The sequence below is a fragment of the Nerophis ophidion genome, linkage group LG03, assembly GCF_033978795.1.
Source record: "Nerophis ophidion isolate RoL-2023_Sa linkage group LG03, RoL_Noph_v1.0, whole genome shotgun sequence".
NCBI lineage: Eukaryota > Metazoa > Chordata > Actinopteri > Syngnathiformes > Syngnathidae > Nerophis > Nerophis ophidion.
The window spans coordinates 16128281-16150927 of NC_084613.1; the positions used below are offsets into that span (position 1 = coordinate 16128281).

Sequence of the window (22647 nt, forward strand, 5' to 3'; positions counted from 1 at the left end):
TTACTAAAAATAATTTTACAAATGTTTTGAAAAAAAAATCAACAATACGCGCATATGCAACATATTCAGTCGTCAGATTGAACACATACAATTATTTTAAGCTGAACAGTCATTTTGTTGTCAAAATGGCACAAATTGATGTTCACTATGGTCCCTCGCCACTTCGCGGCGTTTCATTGGTCGTAGAAACAGCGCCATCTTTTGGTAAAATTGGCTCGTTGCAAGTATTCCGTTTATATCAGGGGTGTCCAAACTTTTTCCACTGAGGGCCGCACACTGAAAAATCAAAGCAAGCTGGGGCCATTTTGATATTTTTTATCTTAAAAACCAATACAATATATTTATAAAAAATATACATTTAGGCATGCACTCAGGGTTTTGGTCCAAAAAATATTAAAAATGTGTCATTATTTAGTATTATTATTATTATTATTATTATAGGCTTAAATCTCTCGATCAACATTAGGTCCATCTGGCAATATAACGTTTAAAATAATTAAGTTGTATGCTCTTTTTGTCAAAGAAAACCATTTTTTATAGAAAAAAAACCCACAAAATATGCAATATTTTCACCCAATAACATTTTTAAGTGGAATATTTTAGATTATATAATAAATCCAGCTTTAAAAAGGTCAATAAGTCATAACAACATTGATAATATTTCATTATTATTTTTTGAGCAAAGACACTTAAAAAAAATCACACTAAAATTATTGGGTATCCAAAAGGGTCCTACTCATTAAAGTGTTAAAAAATATCCATCCATCCATCCATCATCTTCCGCTTATCCGAGGTCGGGTCGCGGGGGCAGCAGCCTAAGCAGGGAAGCCCAGACTTCCCTATCCCCAGCCACTTCGTCTAGCTCTTCCCGGGGGATCCCGAGGCGTTCCCAGGCCAGCCGGGAGACATAGTCTTCCCAACGTGTCCTGGGTATTCCCCGTGGCCTCCTACCAGCTGGACGTGCCCTAAACACATCCCTAGGGAGGTGTTCGGGTGGCATCCTGACCAGATGCCCGAACCACTTCATCTGGCTCCTCTCGATGTGGAGGAGCAGCGGCTTTACGTTGAGCTCCTCCCGGCTGGCAGAGCTTCTCATGCTATCTCTAAGGGAGAGCCCCGCCACCCGGCGGAGGAAACTCATTTCGGCCGCTTGTACCTGTGATCTTATCCTTTCGGTCATGACTCAAAGCTCATGACCATAGGTGAGGATGGGAACGTAGATCGACCGGTAAATTGAGAGCTTTGCCTTCCGGCTCAGCTCCTTCTTCACCACAACGGATCGATACAACGTCCGCATTACTGAAGACGCCGCACCGATCCGCCTGTTGATCTCACGATCCACTCTTCCCCCACTCGTGAACAAGACTCCTAGGTATTTGAACTCCTCCACTTGGGGCAGGGTCTCCTCCCCAACCCGGAGATGGCACTCCACCCTTTTCCGGGCGAGAACCATGGACTCGGACTTGGAGGTGCTGATTCTCATTCCGGTCGCTTCACACTCGGCTGCGAACCGATCCAGTGAGAGCTGAAGATCCCAGCCAGATGAAGCCATCAGGACTACATCATCTGCAAAAAGCAGAGACCTAATCCCGTGGCCACCAAACCGGAACCCCTCAACGCCTTGGCTGCGCCTAGAAATTCTGTCCATAAAAGTTATGAACAGAATCGGTGACAAAGGACAGCCTTGGCGGAGTCCAACCCTCACTGGAAACGTGTCCGACTTACTGCCAGCAATGCGGACCAAGCTCTGACACTGATCATACAGGGAGCGGACTGCCACAATAAGACATTCCGATACCCCATACTCTCTGAGCACTCCCCACAGGACTTCCCGAGGGACACGGTCGAATGCCTTCTCCAAGTCCACAAAGCACATGTAGACTGGTTGGGCAAACTCCCATGCACCCTCAAGAACCCTGCCGAGAGTATAGAGCTGGTCCACAGTTCCACGACCAGGACGAAAACCACACTGTTCCTCCTGAATCCGAGGTTCGACTATCCGGCGAAGCCTCCTCTCCAGTACACCTGAATAAACCTTACCGGGAAGGCTGAGGAGTGTGATCCCACGATAGTTGGAACACACCCTCCGGTCCCCCTTCTTAAAGAGAGGGACCACCACCCCGGTCTGCCAATCCAGAGGTACCGCCCCCGATGTCCACGCGATGCTGCAGAGTCTTGTCAACCAAGACAGCCCCACAGCATCCAGAGCCTTAAGGAACTCCGGGCGGATCTCATCCACCCCCGGGGCCTTGCCGCCGAGGAGCTTTTTAACTACCTCAGCGACCTCAGCCCCAGAAATAGGAGAGTCCACTACAGATTCCCCAGGCACCGCTTCCTCAAAGAAAGACGTGTTGGTGGGATTGAGGAGGTCTTCGAAGTATTCCCTCCACCGATCCACAACATCCGCAGTCGAAGTCAGCAGAACACCATCCGCACCATACACGGTGTTGATAGTGCACTGCTTCCCCTTCCTGAGGCGCCGTATGGTGGTCCAGAATCGCTTCGAAGCCGTCCGGAAGTCGTTTTCCATGGCTTCCCCGAACTCTTCCCATGTCCGAGTTTTTGCCTCCGCGACCGCTAAAGCTGCACACCGCTTGGCCCGTCGGTACCCGTCCACTGCCTCCGGAGTCCTATGAGCCAAAAGAACCCGATAGGACTCCTTCTTCAGCTTGACGGCATCCCTCACTGCTGGTGTCCACCAACGGGTTCTGGGATTACCGCCACGACAGGCACCAACAACCTTGCGGCCACAGCTCCAATCAGCCGCCTCGACAATAGAGGTTCGGAACATGGTCCACTCGGACTCAATGTCCCACACCTCCCTCGTGACATGTTCAAAGTTCTCCCGGAGGTGTGAATTGAAACTCTCTCTGACAGGAGACTCTGCCAGACGTTCCCAGCAGACCCTCACAATGCGCTTGGGCCTGCCAGGTCTGTCCGGCATCCTCCCCCACCATCGCAGCCAACTCACCACCAGGTGGTGATCGGTAGAAAGCTCCGCCCCTCTCTTCACCCGAGTGTCCAAAACATAAGGCCGCAAATCCGATGACACAACTACAAAGTCGATCATGGAACTGCGGCCTAGGGTGTCCTGGTGCCAAGTGCACATATGGACACCCATATGTTTGAACATGGTGTTTGTTATGGACAATCCGTGACGAGCACAAAAGTCCAATAACAAAACACCACTCGGGTTTAGATCCGGGCGACCATTCTTCCCAATCACGCCTCTCTAGGTTTCACTGTCGTTGCCAACGTGAGCGTTGAAGTCTCCCATTAGGACAAGGGAATCACCCGGGGGAGCACTTTCCAGTACTCCCTCGAGTGTACCCAAAAAGGGTGGGTATTCTGAACTGCTGTTTGGTGCGTAAGCACAAACAACAGTCAGGACCTGTCCCCCCCACCCGAAGGCGAAGGGAAGCTACCCTCTCGTCCAATGGGTTGAACTCAAACGTGCAGGCTTTGAGCCGGGGGGCAACGAGAATTGCCACCCCAGCCCGTCGCCTCTCACTGCCGGCAACGCCAGAGTGGAAGAGGGTCCAGTCCCTCTCGAGAGAACTGGTTCCAGAGCCCTTGCTGTGCGTCGAGGTGAGTCCGACTATATCCAGCCGGAACTTCTCTACCTCGCGCACTAGCTCAGGCTCCTTCCCCCCCAGTGAGGTGACGTTCCACGTCCCAAGAGCTAGCTTCTGTAGCCGAGGATCGGACCGCCAAGTGCCCTGCCTTCGGCTTCCGCCCAGCTCACAATGCACCCGACCTCTATGGCCCCTCCTATGGGTGGTGAGCCCATTGGAGGGGTGACCCACGTTGCCTCTTCGGGCTGTGCCCGGCCGGGCCCCATGGGGACAGGCCCGACCACCAGGCGCTCGCCATCGTGCCCCAACTCCGGGCCTGGCTCCAGAGCGGGGCCCCGGTGACCCACGTCCGGGCGAGGGAAATCTGGGTTCATTTTGTTGTAATTCCATAGAAGTCTTTGAGCTGCTCTTTGTCTGATCACTCACCTAGGACCTGTTTGTCTTGGGAGACCCTACCAGGGGGCATGAAAGCCCCCAGACAACATAGCTCCTAGGATCATTGGGACACGCAAACTCCTCTACCACGGTAAGGTAGCAGCTCAGAGAGGAGTGGAAAAAAAATATATATATATTTTATATTTTGTTTACATTTAACACAATAATCTCGAGATCAATTTCAGATCGATCCGTCAATTACAAGTTTTATTGTTGTTTATGTTTTTTGTTTGTTCGTTTTAAAACAAAAAACGTGTGGCAAACACAAAATATGCAACATTTTACAGAAAAAATATCTCAAAGTGTAATATTTAATGTGACGTAATTGGAGCCTTGAATAGGTCAATAATTCATAATGACATTGATTTTGATTCTTTTTTTTTTTTTTTTAAGAAAGAAACTTGCCTGCATGGCAGCTTTGTGTTATTAAAGTCAACATTAAAACATTTTCTTGTTAAATTTCACCTGTTTGCTCTTTTATACCGCTGTTTATGTTTTGTATTTTTTTTTTTTCGTATTTTTAGAATGTGCCGTTGGGCCGTTTAAAAATTCCCTGCGGGCTGCACTTTGGACATCCCTGGTTTATGTGAAGATTGACATTTTTAAAGCGTAGCGGCCGACTATTTGAGGTTATTAGTAAGGGGTTGTCAACTCCCTTAAAAAAGACACGGAAGACACAGTAAACGATATAAATGGCAAAATTCCTAAACAGTATTTTGAAAAAAGTGTGTGGGGGGGGGGGGGCGGAAGTGGTTAAGATTTTGGCGCATGCGCAAACAGAACAGACAGCTCAGTAAAGGAAGCAGTGACAATTTGTATCGGCAGCGCTTTCAACATATGTCAACTCATCTTTTGCTCGAGCAGTGTCTGTAAGTGTGTTAATTCCACATAATAATATTAATTCAACTGTATTTTTTGCTGTCTCTTGTAGTTTTTCCTCGTAGTGGCGCTGGGGCGAGCCACTTCAATATTATATACAAGCTAATTGCTAACGTCGCTAGCATGCTATTAGCTAACATTTACATAAATATTGTATATTTAAGGTTTTACTAAATCTTTATTAAACTCATAAAAACTTTCTTACGGCATTTCAGCCCATAATTTCTACTTTTTATCTATATTTCATGACTTTTCGTCCCAAACTTTAATATATTTTTATCGCATTGGGACTTTTATATTGTAATTATGACTTTTTGTCTCTTGATTATGATTTTATTCCATAAATTTGACTTTTTCATCGCATAATTAAAACCTTTTTATCTCAATTTTTTTCCACAAGCATGACTTTTTTTATCTTATCATTGAGACTTATCTCATAATTTTGACTCTGTATCTCACAATTTTCCACCCATCCATCCATCTTCTTCCGCTTATCCGAGCTCGGGTCGCGGGGGCAACAGCCTATGCAGGAAAGCCCAGACTTCCCTCTCCCCAGCCACTTCGTCCAGCTCTTCCCGGGGGATCCTGAGGCGTTCCCAGGCCAGCCGGGAGACATAGTCTTCCCAACGTGTCCTGGGTCTTCCCCTTGGCCTCCTACCGGTTGGACGTGCCCTAAACACCTTCCTGGGGAGACGTTCGCGTGGCATCCTGACCAGATGCCCGAACCACCTCATCTGGCTTCTCTCGATTTGGAGGAGCAGCGGCTTTACTTTGAGTTCCTCCCGGTAGGCAGAGCTTCTCACCCTATCTCTAAGGGAGAGCCCCGCCACCTGGCGGAGGAAACTCATTTCGGCCGCTTGTACCCGTGATCTTGTCCTTTCGGTCATGACCCAAAGCTCATGACCATAGATGAGGATGGGAACGTAGATCGACCGGTAAATTGAGAGCTTTGCCTTCCGGCTCAGCTCCTTCTTCACCACAACGGATCGGTACAACGTCCGCATTACTGAAGACGCCGCACCGATCCGCCTTTCGATCTCACAATCCACTCTTCCCTCACTCGTGAACAGGACTCCTAGGTACTTGAACTCCTCCACTTGGGGCAGGGTCTCCTCTCCAACCCGGAAATGGCACTCCACCCTTTTCCGGGCGAGAACCATGGACTCGGACTTGGAGGTGCTGATTCTCATTCCGGTCGCTTCACACTCGGTTGCAAACCGATCCATAATTATGACTCTCATACATTTGACTTTTTTATCCCATAAATTATGACTTTCCTGTCCCATAATTTAAACAAGTTATCTCATAATTATGAATTTTGATCTCATATTGTCAAATTTTGTATCTCATAATCCACAATTTCCAATTTTATCTCATAGTTTCGATTTTGTATCTCATAATATATGACTTTATCTCATAGTTACGACTTTGTTTCATAAATTTGACTTTTTAATCGCATAATTAAAACTTTTTATCTAAAATGTTTCCTTTTTTTTTCATAAGTATGACTTTTTTTTAACTTATCGTTGAGACTTCTTTCATAATTTCGACTTTTTATCTCGTAATTTTGACTCTGTATCTCATAATTATCACTATCTCATGAATTCCACTTTTGTTATCTTATAAATTATGACTTTCCTATCCCATAATTTAAACAAATGATCTCATATTTATGACTTTTGATCTCATATTGTCAAATTTCTTATCTCATGATCCACAATTTCCAATTTTATCTCGTAATTTGAATTTTGTATCTCATAATTATGACTTTCTCTCATGATTCTAATCTTAACCTTAACTTTGTATCTCATTTTTGACTTATCTCATAATATTGATTTTTTATCCCATAACTATGACTTTGTCTCATCATTTTTACTTCATCTTATAATTTTCACGTATCTCATAAATTGTGATTTTTTAAAATCTCATAAATTATGAATTTTTAATTCATAATTTAAACGTTTTTCCTCAAAATTTTGACTTTTGATTCCATTTGGAACCTGTGGCATCTGAACAGAGGATGTCGTTGTGACTTGTGCAGCCCTTTGAGACACTTGTGATTTAGGGCTATATAAATAAACATTGATTGATTGATTTAAACTTTATCTCACAATTTTGACTTTTTTTAAATCTCATAACTCTGACTTTTTGTCTCATATTTTTGACTTTTTATCTTATAATTATGATTTTTGTATCTCAATTCTGACTTTCCTTTGAGGTATTTTTTTAGTGGCAGTAACTGGCTTCCATACTCTGTTTTAGAGTGTATGAAGTGTGTGACAGCTGTGTAGAGGGCTTATAAAGACAATAAAATTATATATATATATATATATATATATATATATATATATATATATATATATATATATACAGATATATAAATAAATATAAAATTATATTAAGACATATATTTATAATGTGTGTGTACGTGTACATATATATGTATATATATATACATAATATCATCTAATAATGAAACAAATAGTACCGTATATTAAAAAAAATTTCAAAATTAAACAAATATGAAAATATCTACTTGATTTATGACTATTTGAAAGCAAGCTATCCGTCAAACTGTAAAAAAAAAAATAATCCAATGCGTAACTAATTGTGTCAAAATATACTAATATTTATATTTACCAAGCGGCCCTCTGAAAGTTGCCATAACTCGGAAGTGTATTACTTTACTACTTCCTAACCCCCACAATAATAGAGGTATGACTGAAAGTATTATAAATAATAAATAACTGGTGTTTTGTCTCTCAAAGGCCGCCAAAGATGGGTGGATAATAAAGGATGTTTCAAAAAGTATCCATGCGAGATACCACAAACAAGCAAAATTGGTAACTTCTGGTTTTAACTTGTTATAATCCACCATTATTTTGTGTCATAAATGTATAATTTCAACGTGATTCAAAAGGCTTACTCTGTAACACACTGTATAGTTTATGTTCCACACTGTACAGCCACATAGCAACTATGCTATAATCTTGCTCATACGGTATACGTATGTTCATTAATGTGCACTATTCTGAATAAATAAATCCAATAAAAGGCCACTTAGCTATCAAAAACACATTATGTATATTACAGTAAAGAAAATACTAAAATGTGCCATTTTTCTCCAAGTAAGTGACTCCCTGAAGTTGTCAAGTCAACAAAGAGAAGACTGCTGTAATCATCTGTCCACCAGAGGGCACTGTTGCCTTTGCGACAACCAGTAAGTATAACTTAGTAAATGTGTTAGTCATATTTTATATCTGTTTATTAACTATGCATTACTATAGTGTAACATTAAATGTGTATGTTTTTATGTACTGTACTTGCCAAAAAGTTTGACTATTCATTATGGAGTAATTAATTTTTTGAATATGAGCTTTTTTTAAAATTAAATACATATAGTATGGGGAACATTTGCGATTGCAGAGAATGTTCTAATGGCTCGCCCCCGGCACATTCTAAAAAACACTAGTAAAAAAGAAAAACATAAAAAGTGAAATAATAAAGCAAACAGGTGAAATGTAATGAGAAAAAGTTGCAATGTTGAGTCAAATATATAGGGTCATTGTTCAAAAAATAATAATGCATCAAAATCAATGTTGTTATGAATATGAAGGTTCCAATTACCTTATTTTTTAAAATACATACATATATATATATATTAGGGCTGCGAATCTTTGGGTGTCCCACGATTTGATTCAATATCGATTCTTGGGGTTGCGATTTGATTATAAATCGATTTTTTTCGGTTCAACGAGATTCTAGATTCAAAAACGATATTTTTCCGATTCAAAACAATTCTGTATTCATTCAATACATAGGATTTCAGCAGGATCTACCCCAGTCTGCTGACATGCTAGCAGAGTAGTAGATTTTTTAAAAAACTTTTATGATTATAAAGGACAATGTTCCATCCATCCATCCATTTTCTACCGCTTATTCCCTTTCGGAGTCGCGGGGGGCGCTGGCGCCTATCTCAGCTACAATCGGGCGGAAGGCGGGGTACACCCTGGACAAGTCGCCACCTCATCGCAGGGCCAACACAGATAGACAGACAACATTCACACTCACATTCACACACTAGGGCCAATTTAGTGTTGCCAATCAACCTATCCCCAGGTGCATGTCTTTGGAAGTGGGAGGAAGCCGGAGTACCCGGAGGGAACCCACGCATTCACGGGGAGAACATGCAAACTCCACACAGAAAGATCCCGAGCCTGGATTTGAACCCAGGACTGCAGGACCTTCTTATTGTGAGGCAGATGCACTAACCCCTCTGCCACCGTGAAGCCAAAAGGACAATGTTTTATCAACTAATTGCAATAATGTAAATTTGTTTTAACTATTAAACGAACCAAAAATATGACTTATTTTATCTTTGTGAAAATAATGGACACAGTGTGTTGTCAAGCTTATGAGATGTGATGCAAGTGTAAGCCACTGTGACACTATTGTTCTTTTTTTTTTTTTTTTTATAAATGTCTTAATGATAATGTCAGTGAGGGATTTTTAATCACTGCTATGCTGAAATTCTAACTAATATTGATACTGTTGTTGATAATATTCATTTTTGCTTCAGTACTTTTCGTTTGTTCTGTGTCGTGTTTGTGTCTCCTCAATTGCTCTGTTTATTGCAGTTCTGAGTGTTGCTGTGTCAGGTTTGGTTTGGATTGGATTGGATTGTTATGGTATTGCTGTGTATTTTTTTGTTGGATTGATTAAAAAAAATATATATATTTTTTTTACATCGATTTTTTTCAAAATGGGAATCGATTCTGAATTGCACAACGTGAGAATCGCGATTCAAATTCGAAACAATTTTTCCCCACACCCCTAATATACATATATATACATATATACAGTATTTTTCTGACTATAAGTCACAGTTTTTTTCATAGTTTGGCCGGGGGTGTGACTTATACTCAGGAGCGACTTATGTGTGAAATTATTCACACATTACTGTAAAATATCAAATAATATTATTTATCTCATTCACGTAAGAGACTAGACGTATAAGATTTCATGGGATTTATCGATTAGGAGTGACAGATTGTTTGGTAAACGTATAGCATGTTCTATATGTTATAGTTATTTGAATGACTCTTAGCATAATATGTTACGTTAACATACCAGGCACCTTCTCAGTTGGTTATTTATGCGTCATGTAACATACACTTATTCAGCCTGTTGTTCACTATTCTTTATTTATTTTGAATTGCCTTTCAAATGTTTATTCTTGGTGTTGGGTTTTATCAAATAAATTTCCCCCCAAAAATGCAACTTATACTCCAGTGTGACTTATATATGTTTTTTCCCTCCTTTATTATGCATTTTCGGCAGGTGCGACTTATACTCCGGAGCGACTTATACTCCAAAAAATACGGTGTGTGTACATATATATATATATATACACACACATATATATGTATATATATACATATATGTATATAAATATACACATGTATTTATATACATCCATCCATCCATTTTCTACCGCTTGTCCCTTTATATAGATACAGTGGGGCAAAAAATATTTAGTCAGCCACCGATTGTGCAAGTTCTCCCACTTCAAATGATGACAGAGGTCTGTAATTTTCATCATAGGTACACTTCAACTGTGAGAGACAGAATGTGAAAAAAAAAATCCAGGAATTCACATTGTAGGAATTTTAAAGAATTTATTTGTAAATTATTGTGTAAAATAAGTATTTGGTCAAGCATTCAAAGCTCTCACTGATGGAAGGAGGTTTTGGCTCAAAATCTCACGATACATGGCCCCATTCATTCTTTACTTAACACGGATCAATCGTCCTGTCCCCTTAGCAGAAAAACAGCCCCAAAGCATGATGTTTCCACCCCCATGCTTCACAGTAGGTATGGTGTTCTTGGGATGCAACTCAGTATTCTTCTTCCTCCAAACACGACGAGTTGAGTTTATACCAAAAACTTCTATTTTGGTTTCATCTGACCACATGACATTCTCCCAATCCTCTGCTGTATCATCCATGTATCCATTTTGGTATAAACTCAACTCGTCGTGTTTGGAGGAAGAAGAATACTGAGTTTCATCCCAAGAACACCATACCTACTGTGTGAAGCATGAGGGTGGAAACATTGCGCTTTGGGGTTGTTTTTCTGTTAAGGGGACAGGATGATTGATCCGTGTTAAAGAAAGAATGAATGGGGCCATGTATCGTGAGATTTTGAGCCAAAACCTCCTTCCATCAGCAGGAGCTTTGAACGGTTGACCAAATACTTATTTTCCACCATAATTTACAAAAAAATTCTTAAAAATTCCTACAATGTGAATTCCTGGATTTTTTTTTTTAACAATCGGTGGCCGACTAAATACTTTTTTTCCCCACTGTATATATGTATGTGTTTTTTTTATGTGTGTGTGTGTGTGTGTGTGTGTGTGTGTGTGTGTGTGTGTGTGTGTGTGTGTGTGTGTGTGTGTGTGTGTGTGTGTGTGTGTGTGTGTGTAATGGTTTTAAAAATGTTAAAATGGCCTCCGCATGCTTTGATTTTTGCGCTGTTTTCTAACATTGCAGTACATGTACTAGTTATGTGGAAGTTCTTTCAAGTGTTTGTGGGGAAGTTTGGGTGAGAATCCATGCTTGTTACCATGGTTACCGAGCAACGACTGATACCTGTGTGAAGGGGGCGGGTTCTAAATGAATATGTGTCAGGTTATAGTTAGTTCTCAGGTGTGTGTGTTGAGGCTTTTTTTGTGTCCTGGGGTGTGATTGGTCCATCAAGTGTGTGTGTGTGTGTGTGTGTGTGTGTGTGTGTGTGTGTGTGTGTGTGTGTGTGTGTGTAATCCTCTTAGATAAAAACAGAGCTGTGGTCCAATGAGGCGTCTCCATCCTGTCCCACTTGGTCTCTCACAGGAGAAGAGGGCTTTTTAATCCAAGTGGATTATGTTTGCAAATTGGGTGAGCGGCTGCAAAATCTCCATCAGGTCGCCAGCAGCGTTGTCCCCCTGCTAGCATGGACAGCTAGCCGCCCACGTCATGAGGAAGAAGGTGGACCAAGGTTCAGGAGGGTCTCAGGTGGACTCCAGCACGTCTTGAGGAGATCTTGATGAAGAACGAGCTCTTGGTCTTCAGCCCGCTGGAGCCGACATGAGGAAGGCGTGTCCTCCTCCTTGACACCTGAACACCTTCCAGAGCCAGCGAGGATGGAGCCCAGGTCCACGCTTGGTGGATTTGTGGGAGTCTTCTTCTTGTGGGTCACGGTTCAAGCTCAGATGAAGATCCCACCTGAGACGTGAGTGCTCCTCCTCGCTTCCTTACTCGTGTCACCGGTCAAAGCATCTTGGCAGAAAGGTCTGGATCAGGGGTGTCCAAAGTGTGGCCCGTGGCTCATTTTTAATAGTCATTATCAGCAATGTTAGCATAATAGCTTTTTTTTTGCAAATTTTGCAGCATCAAATAGTTTGTTTCTTGACAAATGCTACTGTTTAACATGCTAACGCTAGTAGGCTATCTTTGTTTTTTTAAAGCTAATTTAGTAGATATACACCAGTGCCAAATTTTCATATTTAGGTACTTAATGTATGCTAATGTTGGCATGATAGCATTTAAAAACAATTTCAAGTATACGTCGCTGTCAATACGTGGACATTGCGGTTTGTTTTTCCGGAAAGCAAAGGAACGTTGAAGCGGGCAAGGCGTGAAGGTAATGACATCTTTTATTTTAACACTATAATTACAAAAAAAAGAAGCAAACAAAAGGCGCGCACGATGGCGGAGAACAAACTTGACTAATGAAACAAAACTTGCACAAAGGCAGAAACTATGAACAATAAACAAAAACTTCTTCGGCATGGAACTGTGAAACAAGCAGCGTGAATCGTAAACATGGCATGAAACAGAGTGGAGGTAGCATGGCATGACGTGAGTAAAGGTAAAGTTGCCAGGCTGACTTCCTGGCAACTTTCGCTTTAAATAATAGACATGATTAGTGATAGGTGTGCGAGTGCAAAACGTGAGACAGGTGCGTGACATGAGGACAGGTGAAAACAAATGAGTAGTCATGGAAACAAAACAAACAAGGAAGTGCAAAAACAGGAAACAATGGAGTCTTAAGCAAAACAGAACGTAACTAAACAAAACATGATCACAAGACATGACAGTCGCAGAGTAATATATTTTTGTTCTTCATGTATGCTACAGTTAATATTTTAGCATGCTTGCTTTTTTTTTTCTCTTTTTTTTTAGCTATTTTAGCAGGTATGCACCTCAACATCAAATATGTTGTTAGTTGACAAATGCTAACATTAGTCGGCTAGCTTTTTTTTTGTTGCAAATTTTGTGGGTATACATCAGTATCATACTTTTGGTACATGGGGTTGATGTTGGCATGTTTGCATTAAAAAAAATATTCAGGTGTATAGTAATATTTTCTGGTACTTGGCGTATGCTACAGTTAGTATATACATACTAATATTAGCATGCTACTTTTTTTAACGCTAATTTAGCGGGTATACATCTCAGCGTCAAATATTTTGTTACTTGACAAATGCTACCTTTTAGCATGCTAACGCTATTAGGATAGCTTTTTATTTTTTAAACTCATTTAGTAGGCATTTACAAGTGCCATATTTTCATATTTTGGTACTTGATGTATGCTAATGTTGGCATGGTAGCATTTAAAAAAAATTCAGGTGTACGTCGCAGAGTAATATATTTTTGTTCTTCACTTATGTTACAGTTGATATTTTAGCATACTAACATTACTAAAATATTTTTGTTACTTGACAAATGTTACTTGTTCACATGCTAACGCTAATAGGCTATCTTTTACGCAAATTCTGTAGGCATACACCGGTGTCATAATTTGTTACCAGATACTCTTATTTATTTTTTTTAAATAGGTATACATTTTAGTATGTGATGCATGCTACAGTTAGTATTTTAGCATGGTAACAGTGACACACTAGGTAATTTAGCTGGTGTATAACTCAGTGTCAATTGTTTTGTTACTTGACAAATGCTACCTGTTAGCATGCTAGCGCTAGTAGACTAGCTTTATTTTAGCTAATTTAGTAGGTATACACCAGTGCCTTATTTTCATAATTTGATACTTCATGTATGCTAATGTTAGCATGCTTCCATTTAAAAAAATAATTCAGGTATACATCGCAGAGTAATATGCCTTGACGCATGCTACAGTTAGTATTTTAGCCTACTGACATTAGCATGCCAGCTTTTTTTTGTTTAGCTAATTTAGCAGGCAAACACGTCAGTGTCAAATATTTTGTTACTTTACGAATGCCACCTATTGGCATGCTGACATTAGTAGGCTAGATTTGATTTATTTTTAGCAAGTTTTATAGGTACACACCACTGTCCTATTTTGGTACTTCATGTATGTCAATGTTAGCATGCTAATAGTTTTTTTAATTCATGTATACACTGCAGAGTAATATATATTGGTACTTGAAATATGTTAGTTAATATTTTAGCATATAAATATTAGCTTGCTAGCTTTTTTAGCTAATTTAGCAGGTAAATACAGCAGCGTCATATTTTGATAATTGACGAATGCTACCTGTTAGCATGCTAACGCTAGTAGTCTACCTTTTTTGTTTTTAGCAAATTTTTCGGTATACACCAGTGTCATATTTTGGGACTTTGTACAGTATATGCTATTGTTAGTATGCTAGTATTTGTAAAACATTTTTTAAGTGTACATAACAAGAGTAATGCATGCTGGTTACCATTTTAGTACTATACGCATGCTACAGTTAGTATTCTAACATTATCCTGCTTGTTAGCCTATTTAGCTAATTTAGCAGGTACACACCTCAGCCTAGAATATTTTGTTACTTGAAGAAGCTACCAGTCTGCATGCAAATGCTAGTAGTTCTAACCTCTTTTAGCAAACTGTATGGGTATACACCAGTGTCATATTTTGGTACTAGATGTATGCTAATGTTGGCATGCTAGCATTTTTTTTTTTTAAACTGACAACTCTGTCATTGTTGGCATTTCACTAATTCTAACTGTAGGCATGTTATTGTTAGCATGTAAACATAATACTGTTAGCATGCTAGGATTTTTTGGGGCAAATTTTGCTCATATTTTTATGTTGCTCGACGCCATCTGGCCAGCGTGCTAACTGTTAGAATTTCAGTTCGGCTTTGACTTTTCAGCTTTCACACTAAATTTCTATGGAAATTACAAATTTTATAGTTCCTTGAAAAGTAAATCTATACATTGGAAAACTACTAAATCCTTTGATTTATCAGTCATGGGCCCTGTGTGGAAAGCATTTGGGCACCCTTTGTCTAGATCAGGGGTCGGCAACCTAAAATGTTTTAAGAGCCAAATTGGACCAAAAATACAAAAACAAATATGTCTGGAGCCGCGAAAAAATAAAAGCCATATTAAATACAGATAATGTGTCATGAGATATCCATTGAATTAAGAGGACTTAAAGGAAACCAAATGAGCTCAAATATAGCTACAAATGAGGCATAATGATGCAATATGTACATATAGCTAGCCTAACTAGCATGTTAGCATTGATTAGCTTGCAGTCATACAGTGACTAAATATGTCTGATTAGCACTCCACACAAGTCAATAACGTCAACAAAACTCACCTTTGTGCATTCATGCATAAGGTTAAACGTTTGGTGGACAAAATGAGACGGAAAAAGAAGTGGCATAAAACACGTGTTAGAAAGTCGGAGAAAGTTATACATGTAAACAAACTATGGTGAGTTCAAAGACCGCCAAAATTAGTACGACAAAACGGCGCTCGCCAAATACTCGAATCAGTGAAGCATGTTTAATACAAACAGTGTGCTTTATAACAATTAGGGAGGTTTGTGTCATGTTTGTCCTCCTACAGAAACTATATTAAAACCAAAAATATATTTTTTATATTTTTTTTCCTCTCATCTTTTTCCATTTTTTCATACATTTTTGAAAAAGCTCCAGAAAGCCACTAGGGCGGCACTAAAGAGCCGCATGCGGCTCTCGAGCCGCAGGTTGCCGACCCCCGGTCTAGACAGTCGATAAATAAATACAACTTTGCAAGATGAAAACAAAGCACAAAAATAGAAGCCGACGATGATAATAATAATAATAATTATAACGTTGGTCAAAAGTGACGCAGCAAACAACGGGTCAACAATTTTGGCGTGCGACGTCCACTTCCTGTTCTCGTCTCATTGGCTGGATCAAGATCTGCCCCCTGCTGGCCAGGATTTGGTTTGGCCAAACGTTTCACATATTTATCCGGCCTCATGTCAGTCTGGCATCTTGTCCACTCAGCTCACTAATCTGGTTAATCTGCGTTAGCGCTCCTCCATAACCGTCTCTGCGCCAGGAACGCTGGCGCCACCGCGAGGCTTCTACCATGTCCTAAAATGTACTGCAATGTTGTTCTAGAATATACTACAATGTTCTAGAATGTGTTGGAGCAGGGGTGTCAAACTCATTTTAGCTCAGGGGCCGCATGGACGAAAATCTATTCCCAAGTGGGTCGGAAGGGTAAAATCACGGCATGATAACTTAAAAATAAAGACACTTCCAGGTTGTTTTCTTTCTTTTACTTTGGCCAAAAATAGAACAAAAACATTATGAAAACGTACAAATAACGAATAATCTTCTGGACAAAACACTTCAAGTTTGTTGAAAATTCCGAGGAAATTTGTGCAGTTTCTGAAACACATTGATCATAGACTTCGTCTCAGTGTATCTACAAAGCCATGATTAAACTTTAAGTCACAGCCTTTCTGGGATTGAAGGTAAAAAACTATTCAAAGGGTTAAGTCCACTTTTCTCGTGTTGACAAAGACATATTGGGGCAACGAGGGTGCATAATGACAATGTGTTCGAAGCAGGCTTTAGGTTTCATGTGGGTCATGTGTGTACCTCTTGTTTTGCCCCGGTATAAACCGTGCTTGCCTAACAGAATTGCTATTGTGATATCCAGTGGATACATTTAGAACAACAGTTTATTTTGTGAAAAAAAAAAGCAGCTCATTTTAATATTTGGCAAATTCATCACGCGGGCCGGATAAAACCTGTTTACGGGCCTGATCCGGCCCACGGGCCGTACGTTTGACACCCCTGTGTTAGAGTGTTGAAGGTGCGGCAAGTGGGACAGAGGAGATCGTCACACGTGTTGTATGATATACGATCCTCACATATCAGATCGAATAAATAAATAAATAACCCAATGGAAAATCATACTTTTGAGGTAAAGTGTCATAATTATGAGATAACACAGTCGAAATTATGAGATAAGAAATCATAATTATGACAGAAAAGTCATAAAAATTAGATTTAAAAAAAAAAATCTAAATTTTGAGATAAAAAGTAATAATGTTGAGATCAAGTTAAAATGATGGGAGTGCAGTTAAGCAGTTTGTATCTCACAATTATGACTATTCTTTTATCTCATAATTATGATTTGCTTCTCTCATATTGTGAATTGTTATCCCAAAACTGACTTTTTATTTTATAATTTCAAATTTTTTTTATCATAATTTTGACTTTTTACCTCTTAATTTGGACTTTTTACCTCTTAATTCTGACTTTTTATCTTATAGTTTTGATGTAGCACTGGGTGTTTTTTCTTGTTGTATGGCTTCCATACTAGCTGTAAGTAAGGATGGAACAATATGAACATTTCATATCCTAAATATTGTCAACAAAATGATCGCCATCATTTTTAGCACATTATTGTTGAAAGTGCTCAAAAATGACTCATACAAATACAAATCAATAAAACCCCAACATCATATACTTTTACAATAATATTGTTCAGACTACTTAAGGACTATATTAATTTGGAGTGCTTAACCAACACGTTTTCTGGGGGAACACTGATGTATGTATACATATATGTATTATATGTATGTATATATATATATATATACAAACCCCGTTTCCATATGAGTTGCGAAATTGTGTTAGATGTAAATATAAATGGAATGCAAGCATTTGCAAATCATTTTCAACCCATATTCAGTTGAATATGCTACAAAGACAACATATTTGATTTTGAAACTGATAAACATTTTTTTTTTGCAAATAATCATTAACTTTTGAATTTGATGCCAGCAACATGTGACAAAGAGGTTGGGAAAGGTAGCAATAAATACTGATATAGTTGAGAAATGCTCATCAAACACTTATATGAAACCTCCCACAGGTGTGCAGGCTAATTGGGAACAGGTGGGAGCCACGGTTGGGTATAGAAACAGCTTCCCAAAAAATCTTTTACAAGAAAGGATGGGGCAAGGTACACCCCTTTGTCCACAACTGCATGAGCAAATAGTCAAACAGTTTAAGAACAATGTTTCTCAAAGTGCAATTGCAAGACATTTAGAGATTTCAACATCTACGGTCCATAATATCATCCAAAGGTTCAGAGAATCTGGAGAAATCACTCCACGTAAGCAGCATGGCCGGAAACTAACATTGAATGACCGTGACCTTCAATCCCTTAGACGGCACTGTATCAAAAACCGACATCAATCTCTAAAGGATATCACCACATTGGCTCAGGAACACTTCAGAAAACCACTGTCACTAAATACAGTTTGTTGCTACATCTGTAAGTGCAAGTTAAAGCTCTACTATGCAAAGCGAAAGCCATTTATCAACAACATCCAGAAACGCCGCCGGCTTCTCTGGGCCCGAGATCATCTAAGATGGACTGACGCAAAGTGGAAAAGTGTTCTGTGGTCTGACAAGTCCACATTTCAAATTGTTTTTGGAAACTGTGGACGTCGTATCTTCCGGAACAAAGAGGAAAAGAACCATCTGGATTGTTCTAGGCGTAAAATTTAAAAGCCAGTATGTGCGTTGGTATGGGGGTGTATTAGTGCCCAAGGCATGGCTAACCTACACATCTGTGAAGGCACCATTAATGCTGAAAGGTACATACAGGTTTTGGAGCAACATATGTTGCCATCCAAGCAGCGTTATCATGGATGCTCCTGCTTATTTCAGCAAGACAATGCCAAGCCACGTGTTACAACAGCATGGCTTCATAAAAAAAGAGTGCGGGTACTTTCCTTGCCCGCCTGCAGTCCAGACTAGTCTTCCATCCAAAATGTGTGGCGCATTATGAAGCGTAAAATACGACAGCTAAGACCCCGGACTGTTGAACAACTTTAGCTCTACATAAAACAAGAACAGGAAAGAATTCCACTTTCAAAGCTTCAACAATTAGTTTCCTCAGTTCCCAAACATTTATTGAGTGTTGTTAAAAGAAAAGGTGATGTAACACAGTGGTGAACATGCCCTTTCCCAACTACTTTGGCATGTGTTGCAGCCATGAAATTCTAAGTTAATTATTATTTGCAAAAAAAAAAATAAAGTTTTTGAGTTTGAACATCAAATATCTTGTCTTTGTAGTGCATTCAATTGAATATGGGTTGAAAAGCATATGCAAATCATTGTATTCCGTTTACATTTACATCTAACACAATTTCCCAACTCGTATGGAAATGGGGTTTGTATATATACTGTATGTATGTATATGTTTATATACAAACTTTGTATATGTGTATATATACATTTAATACATATATACTGTCAATCTGTGTTGACCCTGTAATGAGGTGGCGACTTGTCCAGGGTGTAAACCGCCTTCCGCCCGAATGCAGCTGAGATAGGCTCCAGTGACCCCCCGTGACACCAAACGGGACAAGCGGTAGAAAATGGATGGATGGATGAATACATGAATCTTCTATCGTTTTAATTTGTAAATGGTTTATGTGACATCACGCAAATTCACTTCCTGTTGTCATATTGCTACCAGTATCGATCGATCTCTCTTTCTAAGACATCGGTGTCAAACTCTTTTTAGATCGGGGGCCACTTGGAGAAAAATCTACTCCCAAGTGAGCCGGACTGGTAAATTCAGGGCAAAATAACTTAAAATTAAAGACAACTTCAGATTGTTTTCTTTGTTTAAAATAGAACAAGCACATTCTGAAAACGTACATATCATAAAGTTTTTGGGTTTTTTCACACTTACATGTTGCAGTTTATAGTATTCTAACTTTATTTGTTGTTATTTATACTTTTTGAATAAATTATGTGATAATGTTTTTCAGTCAACTCTTTGGTGTTGATTTTCAATCTATCAAGATAAAAAAAATATACATAAAAATTAGAGATGTCCGATAATATCATACTGCCGATATTATTGGCCAATAAATGCTTTAAAATGTAATATCGGAAATTAACAGTCCCGTTTTTTTAAAAAGTAAAATTTGTGATTTTTTAAAACACCGCTACGTCCCACGGACGTAGGGAGAAGTACAGAGCGCCAATAAACCTTAAAGGCACTGCCTTTGCGTGCCGTCCCAATCGCACAATATCTACGGCTTTTCACACACACATGTGAATGCAGAGCATACTTGATCAACAGCCATACAGGTCACACTGAGGGTGGCCGTATAAACAACTTTAACACTGTTACTAATATGCGCCACTTTGTGACTTTAATAATAAATATGGCAGTGCTATGTTGGCATTTTTTTCCATAACTTGAGTTGATTTATTTTGAAAAACCTTGTATTATTGTTTAATGCATCCAGCGGGGCATCACAACAAAATTAGGCATAATAATGTGTTAATTCCATGACTATATATATCGGTATCGGCTGATAAGGGAATTGGTAATTAAGATTTGGACAATATCGGAATATCAGATATTGGCAAAGAAGCCAATATCGGACATCTCTAATAAATATCAAATTACAGGATGTTATTTATGTTGTTAGATCATTTTCCGCGACTGATGTACTAACATAATTTTTTTAGCATACTGTATTTCCTTTAATTGCCGCCGGGCATGTAATATATGCCCTCCTTGAATTACTGCCCAGTCAAACTCGCTCCTCACTTTTATAAGCGCGTGCTTACGTTTACCGCCAGGCCAATTCGTGACGTCACGAGTGAAACTTACCCTGTCGTCATTTCCAAAGTGGCGGAGGGGTTTTTTTTGCTTTTACTATGTGTAAACCAGGGGTCTTGTTCCACAGCCATACAGATCACACTGATGGTTGTGGTATAAAACAACTTTAACACTCTTACTAATATGCGCCACACACTGTGAACCCACACCAAACAAGAATAACAAACACATTTCTGGAGAACATCGGCTCTGTAACACATTATAAACGCAACATAACACTTACCCAGAATGCAATGCATCCATGACTCTTACCGGCTATATTTTACACCCCGCTATCATTCAAGATAGCTACCGCTATCTTGCTTCCCCAGTCAATGAGCAGTGTCACCGGTTTGTGACTTTATCAAAGTGTTATCAATCCAGATTTTTCGATAATTTTCATGTAAAACGGCAATACTAACCATTGGAAATTTTACCGTGGTTTATCGTCACATTGTTTATCGTTACATCCCTCATGGCCAGTCGATCAGAGTCCACCTTTTCCCTCTCCACTCTTAGTACAAAAGTAAACAGAGTAATAGATATGTACAGAACAACTAAACTTGGAGCTAAACGCAAAACTGAGGGGAGCAAAATAAATGTTAGTTGTGTTATTGAGGGCCCTATGATTTCTTTAATAATGAACGCACCAAATTAAATCTTATTTTGTTTATTTTATTATTTCGATCAGTGGTCAACAAAATAAACAAAACAGTTTTACATTCATAAAATGACAATTTTACAGACCGAAAGGGTTTAGGCTGAAGTTGAGCACTTGTGTCGCCTAACCCTATAAACCAGTTTTTTTCAATCACTGTGAGATCCAGTCTGGTGTGCCGTGGGAGATTATGTAATTCCACCTATTTGGGGTAAAAATATTTTTTTGCAAACCAGTAATTATAGTCTGCAAATGATGTCTTGTTGAGTGTCGGTGCTGTCTAGAGTTTGGCAGAGTAACAATGTATACTCTTCAATCAATCAATCAATGTTTACTTATATAGTCCTACATCACAAGTGTCTCAAAGGGCTTCACAAACCACAACATCCTCGGCTCAGATCCCACACCAGGGCTAAAAAAAAACTCATCAATACTCTTCAATATCAGTAGGTGGCAGCAGGTAGATGATTGCTTTGTAGATGTCGGAACATGGTTTGTCGTGATCCCAATCTGCAGATGACAGTGGGAGGCAAGTTGCAGGTAAAAAGATATCTAATGCTAAAACCAAAAATAAACAAAAGGTTAGTGCCCCTAAGAAAAGGTATCGAAGCTTAGGGAACAAAGCAAAAACTGAACTGGCTACAAAGTAGACAAAAACAGAATGCTGGTAGACAGCAAAGACTTACAGCGTGTTGAGCAAAGATGGCGTCCACAAAGTACAATTGAACATGACATGACAATCAACAATGTCCCCACAAAGAAGGATAGCAACAACTTGAATATTTTTGATTGCTAAAAACAAGTAGATGCGGGAAATATCGCTCAAGGAAGACATGAAACTGCTACAGGAAAATACCAACGAAACAGGAGAAGTCACCAAAATAGAAGCGCAAGACAAGAACTAAAACACTATACACAGGAAAACAGAACAAAAAAAGTCCGAATAAGTCAGGGTGTGATGTGACAGGTGGTAACAGTAAACCTACTTTGAGACAAGAGCTATAGTGATGCATGCTTGGTTATAATTTAAAGTCATATCCAACAATTGCGACAACGACTTTTTACTGTCAGCTGAGTTACATTTCTGCTGGTTGTGTGCCTCCAGAATATTTCAATGAAAAAAATGTGCCTTGGCTCAAAAAAGGTTGAAAAACACTGCTATAAA

General features: G+C 39.5%; 1 protein-coding gene across 4 annotated transcripts in view; it reads left to right on the plus strand.

Annotated features, from left to right (window-relative positions):
- Positions 1 to 22647, plus strand: part of LOC133549211 (voltage-dependent calcium channel subunit alpha-2/delta-4-like) — a 94285-nt gene that overhangs the window by 8541 nt on the left and 63097 nt on the right. For all 4 annotated transcript variants that reach the window (XM_061894405.1, XM_061894407.1, XM_061894406.1 and 1 more), the window contains exons 2-3: positions 8019 to 8109; positions 11719 to 12158. In XM_061894405.1, the coding sequence (XP_061750389.1) occupies positions 12070 to 12158 (89 nt within the window). In that variant the 5' untranslated portion in view covers positions 8019 to 8109; positions 11719 to 12069. The remainder of the gene's footprint in view (positions 1 to 8018; positions 8110 to 11718; positions 12159 to 22647) is intronic.